The sequence below is a fragment of the Nilaparvata lugens genome, unplaced genomic scaffold, assembly GCF_014356525.2.
Source record: "Nilaparvata lugens isolate BPH unplaced genomic scaffold, ASM1435652v1 scaffold5140, whole genome shotgun sequence".
NCBI lineage: Eukaryota > Metazoa > Arthropoda > Insecta > Hemiptera > Delphacidae > Nilaparvata > Nilaparvata lugens.
Genome location: NW_024091042.1, coordinates 1 through 10404, shown reverse-complemented (window position 1 = coordinate 10404; position 10404 = coordinate 1). Strand labels below are relative to the sequence as shown.

The window sequence follows — 10404 nt, the reverse complement described above, 5'->3', positions numbered from 1 at the left end:
GATCAATGACGATATTTGAGTTTAGAAGAAAGATTCAACAAGGAATTGCTGCATTGAATAAATGAGTATTTTGAAGGTTCCCGCTGAAAATTATCATGTTTTCCCAGGAATTACAATCATAGTTTAAATAGTAATTGTCTGCAGGAATTTAGTTAAACTTCTTTGTAAATTGACACTTTTCGGTATCTTGTGAACATACTTATGTAACTAGCAAAAGTCTTTTCTAGAACTTTTTTGGTAAATTTTCCCAACCAAACTAGCAAAGAAAATTAAAGAAGCTGGAAGGAGTTTGACTTTGATTTTTTTCGAATAGAATATCTTATATAGTATAGGATATACTATTCTATCGAATAAAATATTATTTTGTTTTCAGAATATTTCAAATAAAGTTTATACTGACCATGCTCTTCCGCGCTAGTTTCTGAATTATTGTCAGCCAAATTAGTCTGAGACATTTGTGGAGTCAACTGCTTCCTATGCAAAGCCAAAGCGAGAGCAAACATTCTCATGAGCATTGGGACCTGAGATTCACTGAGAGTGAACGCCATTTTCTCACAGAAGACGTCCATCCGAGTTGACATGGCTTTGCTTGCAGTCGGCGAAGCATACAGTCTGCTCAGTCGGATTGTCAAGAAGCAACGATATAAGAGTGGTTCCTGAAAATTATTAGTTGGACAATTAGTGCAAGGAATAAACTAACAAAAAATTTTCAATAACTAATTATTCAACCAATGCAATATTTCTAGCCCCATCGTTTGTCAGAGAATTTATTGTATTGAATAAATTAATTGGAATTGGATCACTAATGAGCACTGAAATTGTTAATGAATATGGTAATAATGAGTGCTAATGAATATGGTACTAAGCACTAATAAATATGGTAATTTTCGTAAATTTTAGCGGTAGAATTGATATATTGTACAGTATACATAAATTACAATTGAAGGAAATTTTCACATTTCATCATGTGTAATTCAATTGAGACATTGAATGAATAAGACATAATAGAAGATACTATAGGCCAGGGGTTCCCAACAAAATTTTCCCAAGGACCCCCTCATCCATTTATTATATTTATGCGGACCCCCACTACTTCTTAAATGCACAGCTAGAAAATATTTTCATCTACTCTAAAATCTGACTGCATGTCAAGTCGATTTCTAAACTTGTTTTTCATAAAACACATTGATGAAAATTCTTCTTCACAACGGTAAGTCGTTGCAAAGGGAAGGATTAATCTCAATGCCTTTTCTCCAAGCTCTTTATAGTTCTTTCGTGCTATAGCCCAAAAGTCTACCAAAATCACGTTACTATGAAATTGGTTTTTCATTTCACTAAAGCTGGATAAATCCACAAGTTGATCTTGTTCGTTTAATCTTTTTCAAAATAGTTATTCATCTGGGCTCATCATGAAATTTTTAATGAAAACGCACCTCATCAGTTTCATTTAATCTAACTTATCCCTTTCACTGATTTCCCTTTGCCTAACCTTCATAAAGCTTTATCTATATTGTCTCATTTGAATGAAACATATCAATATTGCGGATAAAACCTATTGAATAATTGAGATAGTAAGTAGAATATAATATTTTCATTATTGAATATGTTTGCTCACCATGTATGATTCTATTCTTCCAGAAGCATTTCGTTTGTCAAGACAAATGGTAACATCGGACAAAGAGATAAGCTTCCTCAAGATCAGAGATGTCACACTCAGTTCTAGAAATAAACATGAAATACTGTATTTTTGAGATTACATACCTATGTGATTAATACAGTGACTTAAAATAATTATTGCGATAATACTAATTTACTATTTGAATTAGGCATAATAGTTGAGAGCTTTGTCCATCCAAAGTCATAAGCTGATAAATATTGCGCTGAAAAATGATTTGAACTCACTTCATCGCCCTCTATAAATTCAGCCAGAAAACAATTATAAGATAGTATCGTGAGTTTCAAGTTAACAATAACATTAACAATTTCTTTATGTATCACAAACCTGTTATTTCTGGTTCCCACTTCTCATTAACAGAACTGAGACTCAAATTCTTGATGTTCATTGAGAGTACAATGTCCTCTTCAACATATTTAAGAATAAAATTGTTACAAGTGATTGACAGATTGCATATCAATTTGTTAACAAGACTTGACCTATAGCTTTGCGATTGAGGCGTTTGCTCGTCAGGCGGTTGTGACTGTTGCCTGCAACAAAATGCATATATCAATAAAACAACTAAGTGAATAAAGTACTATAAAACTAATAAAAATCGATTCAAATGATCAGAAACTAATAGTTCATTTTTGTACAAGGATCGTTCAAAATGCGGCCATAAATTGAGAAATTGTAAATTCTTTTGTTTTTTGACAACAGAGCAAGAAAAACTGGAATATTCCAATCAAATTTGAATAATATAATTTGAATGCTGAAGATCAGTGAGGGAATAATTGATGTGATAATACAAACAGATCTGATAAGAGCATAAAACTCTGAGAAGCTTAACATTCGAATTCCATCATTTATTAACATTTACCGAATTGAAACAAATACCTAAAAAAGTATTATAGAGATTGGAAAAAAGTAGATTATCATAGTAGCTTAATGTGGGACATTATTTCACTACTATACTGAACTTCTGACTTGTATGTGTAGTATTTTACTTGCATGTCTGTAGAGTTTGTCTATTTTTAGAAATGATAATATACAATATATTCCAACATTATATTATTTTTTCGGGACAGTAAAATAATATTGATTGATGAAACGAATGAATAATGAATGAATTGTTACCTTCTAAGTCGTTCTGGAGGAGGAGGTGGGCGACCTCCAGGGGGGCACAATTTCATTACACATTCTGCAAATTGAAACATAACAGAGAAAACCGAGATCAATGAAATAATAAAATTTCCTCAAAGACAAAGAAGAAAACCGATAGCTGCTTGAAGACAACAAATATTCGGCTCAATTTGTGATATTTCACAATGTAACTATGGTAAAGATGTTCATTGTTCAATTTTTTTAAATGGAATAGTAGCAATATTGATGATCAGTTCCAAAACTGAAAAGGTAAAAAATGATTATTTTGCTTGAAATTGGATCTCATTTGACTCTCATTCCAAGTGCAGAGCTGAAAACTGAACCAAGTTATAATGTCCAGGTTTACAGTTTATTTTGACAAAAATCAAACTAATGTACTAGCAATAGAACTCATAATTATGAAAGACACTATGGCAAGAAATGAATTACCTTGAGATAAACTTTAGTCGAATGTAATAATTATTTACACCAATGAACGCATAATTAATTGTGATTTGCTTAGGCGGAGAAGCAAGGGTACTGTGAGTTATCAATATCGAGTTATAACAATATTAGTGCCTCAATAGTAATTAGTTATTTCAACAGCTATGGAAGGTACAGGAAGCGTTTTTACAACACAATACATGAGAATATTTTCAGATTTTCATGATAAATGACAGTGCAAATTAATGAAAGAATTCAATATATTCCAAATCTACGTATATCAAGAATATTTTAATAATTGAGATTTGATGCATACATAAATTATTTCAGAATAATAATTCTGAAATATTATCAGGATTATTGTGAAATATATCTGAATCATTTTAAATTATCATTTAAAATAATAATTATTTTGAATTATTCTGAAATATTAACACATCCAAGCTCTTATTAAGCTCAACTTCTTTCAATGAAATTTGATAATGACGATTTGTGTTGGAGCTGTTGAGTTTTTTTTCGAAGCAACGATAAAAAACTGCCCACCTATTGTGTTAATTGTTATCTGCACAGGCTCCGATGCGATTCTTGTCCAAGGTACATGGATGAGTAGTTCATTGATATGTCCGGAAACGAAGCTGAATGGCAGATTGAGTTCCTGCTCCAGCACTTCCAAATCCAAGTCCAAGTTGTGAAATACGCCATCGCCTTGCCACAGTGAAACCTGGAAGCATTACAGATTTGTAACAAAAACTAACCTTAATGTGAGCAGAAAATATTTAAAAAACGGAATATAATAATTTAAATCAGATTATAAAAAATAATAATCTTAATCGGTATCGGAATTGACTATATTCGATTCTATGAGCCGTGAGAAGATGTAATGCGTGTAAAAGTAAATATTGAAAAGGCAAGACAGTTTGTTCAACAGTAGCCGACTCACATCTTTGACTGAACTGAAGAAACACAATAACTTGGAGATTCAGAGTGAATTACAGAATTGTTAACTATTATTTAGCGATCCAGCAATTAACAGCGGATATAATTTATCATTTATATAGCACTCAAGCAAAAAAACATTTTATTGTTGCTCTTCTTTCGTTAAACAGACTATGGTAGTATTCAACAGGATTATCTATCATATAACCCGATTTTGCCAATACCACTTCATTTGTTCAAAAGCACTTCACTTTACAGAGGCAGGCTTCTTAACAATACCTGCCAAATCCTCCACCATCCCCAGAATGTGGCAGCTGTTGCCATAAAACCTGGTATTATTTGATATTAGCGTCTTATTATCTTTATTATGAAGAAATACCACAACATCTCCTCACCATGCAATTAAATTATATTATCAACCATAACAAGGATAAAGATAATTCAAACAATAAACTGTTTTAACTGTAAACAATCTCTGCAGTCACAAATTCCAAGACTGACGAGAATGTAGAACCAACATAGTTTGTTGATAATATTGGTCTAAAAACATACTTATATCTATGTAGATGTTAACAATTATTGACCGAACGAAGTGAGGTCTAAGATTCAAGTCGATGGTTTGGCATTTCTCTTAATGTTTAAATGTTTATATGTTGCGCATTCACGGCGAAACGCGGTAATAGATTTTCATGAAATTTGACAGGTATGTTCCTTTTTAAATTTCGCGTCGACGTATATACAAGGTTTATGGATATTTTGCATTACAAGGATAATATAGAAGGAAAAAGGAGCCTCCTTCATACGCCAATATTAGAGTAAAAATCACACTATAGAATTATTCATCATAAATCATCTGCCTAGTGGACTATAATACTACCCGTTCAAAAACATCAAACATCTTGAAAATGTATATTTCCATCAACGTTGTAGGAGACAGTTGCAGCCAGACCTGATAACAGCACTAACACTCACATTCAGGGACGAAACGTCACGGTACGATAGGACAGAAAGCTCTATGTTTATTTAGGATTTTTTCTAGACATTTTAAATTGATAAATTATATATTGATTTTTGATTAAACATAAGAACAGGTCAATGTAACTTACTGAGCGCGAGGTCTACTGTTCACAGAACTACTAGTTTACACCATACAGCGAAATTCCTCAACATAAATATACGCTATTTGATATCTATAAATATTGTAACTTTGATGAAATTGAATCTGAGCAACTTGCAGATAAAAGAGTTGACATACGTACCTGGGCATCTTGTCGACGAAAATTTTTGATGTACCTATCCACATAGCTCAAGATGATAGACGTAACGATTGATTCTATCCGATACATTGCTCAGGAAAACTGCAAAAGTATAATAACCTAATCTATAACCATTCTCATTTAATTGGGAAAATACACTAAAGCTTCTAAAAGATCAAAGTTTAGTTAATTTATAAAGCTTAGTAATGAAACCGAGTCAAAAAAATTTAGTTGCAGTGTGTTTTCCAAAAATAAGATTTTATTTAGCCTAGATCAATAATTTATTTACAAAAATAAAAGATAGGTAGGCCTATAGGTCTTATAGAAACAGTTTCATCGTTCATAAATTTTGAATTGGGTAACTAAAAAATTGCTCAATCCCAGCCAATGAATGTTTTGAATGTAGTAATATTATAACTCATAGGTTTATACAGGTCAACCCTTAACGACAAATTAATATAATACACTAATAAATTAGCATAATATAAGTGCTAATAAGAGTAGCCTAGGGTATACAAATAATAATAATTTTTGTTTTACAAAATTACAAATTAAGCTTAGGAGAAGCTTTCTCTATAAAATAATTTTTGAAAGCTGCAAAGCTCATTTAGAAGGTATTAGGCTAGCATAAAAAAGCGTAATAACGTTTGATTAGTAAGTTCCTATGGTAAGTTGGAAGTATTACTTTCTAGCATTTATGCAATAACCTTAAGTTAATACTTTATTACGAAATTATTATATAAATGCTTTGCATGTACTGAAAGTTGAGTTCTGATAATGGTCTAATGGGCATCATTATCACCAAATGAAATTGTGTTCAAGACAAATAATTCTAGTGATGGCTTAAAAACATAGAGAGAAATAAGATAAAAACTAGACCAACAATCCACGAATATTATTAATTTTAGGATTAAAATATTATTCTCTACTTACCGTATCAAAGAAATTAACCGATTTGGAGGTTAGATCTCCTAACCTCTGAAGTTATTGTTTATTGAGCTGATTTTTATAAATGCATAATCAATAGGTTTTTAATTTTAAAAAATCTTTTGAGATTGGAAAATATTATACTAAGCGAAAAATAAAGAAGTATTATAACCAATATACGATAAAAATTCGAGACAAACCCATTTTGACGTTGACAAATTACATCACAACAAAGAACCATCAACCTACAACACAACCTTATCAATTCTCATTTTCAACTCGAGAGTCAAGTTTAGTTCGACCTTCGACTAAGTTAGTCGATACTTGACAGTGTGCCACGGAGAAGATAAAGTGGGGTCTACGTTATAATGGCAGTGAAGAAAGTTATAGAAGAAAAACGTTGCCAAGTCTCTCCATTTTGCCACTGATAAACATCTATAGAAGCCAACATCTATAGTGAGGTCCACGTTATAATGACAGTGTAGGAAGATAGGAGAAAAGGGTTGCCAGATCTCAGCCTTGCCACCCAAACAGCTGATACTTGTATATCTGATGAATTTAACTGTTCATTATTGTTGAAAATAGTTAATCATATTTTATCTGGAACTCAAAATATCAATGTTGAATGTCCTATGCTTGAAAACTGTTGCTGGGTGGAACTCCAAATATTTGTCAGACAGCGGAATTGGAAATGTCTGGAACTCGAAATATGTTGCTAGGCGGAATTGGGAGTATCTGGAACTCAAATTCAATAGTCAATAATTGCTGGGAATTTAAAGTGATATTCAACGATTTGAACCTGATAAATTGGATTGTTGAATGACAATTGAAATTCAGTGAATTTTACTGTACAACATTCCTTTCCCTCCTATTTTATTGGGTGATGAGTGGAGATGATTTATAATTTCATATTTGTATTCATCTTTTCATAGTTCAATATTTTTTTGGAAAACTAGAACTTTTAAAAATTAAAAATGTTTATGTATAAACTTCTCAGATGTTAAAAAACACTATAACTAAGTCAGCATATTGTCATTTCAAAACAAAACCGAACCCTCAACCTCCCCTTTTACATTTAAAACATCAATAAACATAACTATTTGAAAACCTCTAATCCTTCCAGCATATTGCAATTTCAAAGCAAAATCCTAACCTATCTTTCCACTTTTGAAAATATATCAAAAAGCATAATTCTACCTGGACCCTAGCCCTTTCTAGCATATTGCAATTTTAAAGCAAAAACCTAACCTAACCTTATGGAACATTATCAAATGTAATCCAAAAAAACCTAACCACTAACCCCTAACCCCTTCACATTTAATAATTTAGATTTCAGAGCAAAATCCTAACCCCCTATCCTATCCTTTCACATTTGAAACATCAAAAAACATGACTCTAACTGCACCCCAGCCTTTTCTAGCATATTGCAATTTCAAAGCAAAAACCTAACCTATCCTAATAACACATTATTAAATATAACCTGAATAAAACCTAACCTCTAACCCATTCACATTTAATACTTTAGATTTGTTCGTCATCTTTAGAACAAAACATAAACATTTGGTTCATTTCATGAACATGTTCACAAAAATAAGGTTCATTCCATGAACATGTTCACAAACATGTGGTTCAGAGCAAAATCCTAACCCCCTAACCTATCCTTTTACCTTTGAAACATCAAAAAACATAACTCTACCTGGACCCTAGCCCCTCCTAGCATATTGCAATTTTTTAAGCGAAAACCTAACCTTTCCTAAAAGAACATTATTAAATATAACCTAAATAAAACCTAACCCCTAACTCTTTCACATTTGCAAATCGTACACTACCATTATAACGTGGACCTCACTATAGATACTCAAAGAATACTTTTGAATAACTATGTTATAACTGTGACTGTTGCTGGCCGTTACTCTGTTTCTGAGACAAAGAGAAGCTGCTGAAAAAACGAAGTTTGTTGCGCATGCGCAAACGGAGTCATAACTTTACCGGAACCCCCAACTGAGGCTACGGTTACTGTAAGGCCTCTTTCACACGATAGGAGACGTGCAACTTGAACACTGAACAGTGTCCACGTTTTTTTGTCGAAGTACATTGAGTCAAATCGTGTCTTTCACATGGTGACTCCTATCCAGGAACCTCGTTTTGTCACATCTTTTCCCCTCGAGGCAAGATCTAACAACTATGCCGACGTTTGTTCAAAGTATGACTCATCACTTTTTTCTCAAAGTCTAACTTCCTTAAAAATATACATAGAAGATTTCGGATTTGGATTCAGCGACCCCAAATTCTTTAAAGCGTAAGTCCCATTTTCGAAAATATCCAAAAACAAGGAAGTTATGGCTGTTTTTAATAAAGCTTTCTATTATCATATAATTATATGGTAAAAACGAACAGGTACTGTACTATACAGTACGTAAGTACTCTAGCTGTTATAATACAACTTACACTGTATTCGTGTAGAAAATTTGGTAGGTTATTTATCTTGATTTCTGAAAATACCCCAAAATAAGGGAGTAAGATAAGTTTGAAAAACCAAAGTTTTCCTGCCGATTGAAGAAACATTAAAAATTAGTCTAAGACATATTATGTCTTAGAATAAAACGTTAACAAATATCAGATCACTATTCAAGCTATCAAGCTTTTCATAATTTATTGTCTCCTCATGGCAGAAGGTTTGCGCCCAACGTTTTCACTTAAACATTTCTATGATTAAATTGTGATAGAGAACATTATCGTATTGATCTTCTAAATCCAGTTACATGTACATTGATTTTCGTAAAATTGATTTTTTTACCATTCCTATGAATTCTAAGAATTCTATGAATTGTTTATACAGGTTCATCACAGGCCAGGCTGGTCTGAGCTATTCATGACTTTTTTCAGTATGCATTATCAACTCAGCAGTTCTAATACACGACATCACTACTTGGAATGCCATGACATTTTCTATTCTTTCAATTCCTATTATTACCATAGATCGATTCAGATCAGCACAATGTTTTACTGTATGTTCATAATGGATTTTTCTGATTGTAAAAAAAGTCAATATTGCTGGGAATTTAAAGTGATATTCAACGATTTGAACCTGATAAATTGGATTGTTGAATGACAATTGAAATTCAGTGATTTTACTGTACAACATTCCTTTCCCTCCTTTTTATTGGGTGATGAGTGGAGATGATTTGATTTCATATTGTATTCATCTTTTCATAGTTCAATATTTTTTTGGAAAACTGGAACTTTTAAAAATTAAAAATGTTTATGTATAAACTCTCAGGTGTTCAAAAACTTCTTAAAACCTTTGCCTGTCCCTTTGTGAGGCAGGAGTATTATTATTTAGTACGTACTGAATAATCATATGATAATGGAAAGCTGTATTAAAAACAGCTATAACTCCCTTGTTTTCGGGTATTTTTGAAAATGGGACTTACGCCTTAAAGAATTTGGGGTCGCTGAATCCAAATCCAAAATCAGAAATCTTCTATCTATATTTTTAAGGAAGTTAGACTTTGAGAAAAAGTGATGAGTCATACTTTGAACAAATGTCGGCGGAGTTGTTAGATCTGTCAGCTTATTCATAAGATCCCCATGTGAAAGTACAGGAGAGCTGCAAAATATGAAATATGATCTTCCGTAGTATGATATTCCAGGAGCGAGGTCTCTGCCGTGTGAAACTGGCCTAACTGTAGCCACTGCCGATCTGGTACTGTTCCAACTATCTGAGCTCTCATTGGTCGATTATTGTAGTCTGCTTGCTTCTCTGCGCATGCGCTGATAGTTGTTTACCATAGCATAGTACATAACCAACAATATGATGTTTGATAACCGTTCATTAAATTAATTTTTCTCGATAGAAAATTTGAGAGTAATGGAATAGAAGAAATTTACACTTTTCTAGACGGTAGGTTTGTAAAACAGCCTTTCTTCATTCACGCAGCTAGTAAACGACACATTTCAGTGTAAATCAACTTCATATGTGCGCGCCAAAAGCTTGAACCAAAGATTTTGAATGGCGTTCCATGGGAACATTTTGCACTAGTC

The 10404-nt window shown here is 32.5% G+C and overlaps 1 protein-coding gene across 1 annotated transcript; it reads right to left on the bottom strand.

Annotated features, from left to right (window-relative positions):
* Positions 1 to 552: 552 nt before the first annotated feature.
* LOC120348947 (vacuolar protein sorting-associated protein 13B-like) lies at positions 553 to 3962 on the bottom strand (the record flags this gene model as incomplete). The annotated part of the gene is made up of 4 exons (XM_039444638.1): positions 553 to 656; positions 2003 to 2205; positions 2792 to 2855; positions 3785 to 3962. Coding segments are annotated over 4 exons (549 nt in total), but the record flags the coding sequence as incomplete, so codon positions are not given.
* Between the last annotated feature and the right edge of the window lie 6442 nt (positions 3963 to 10404).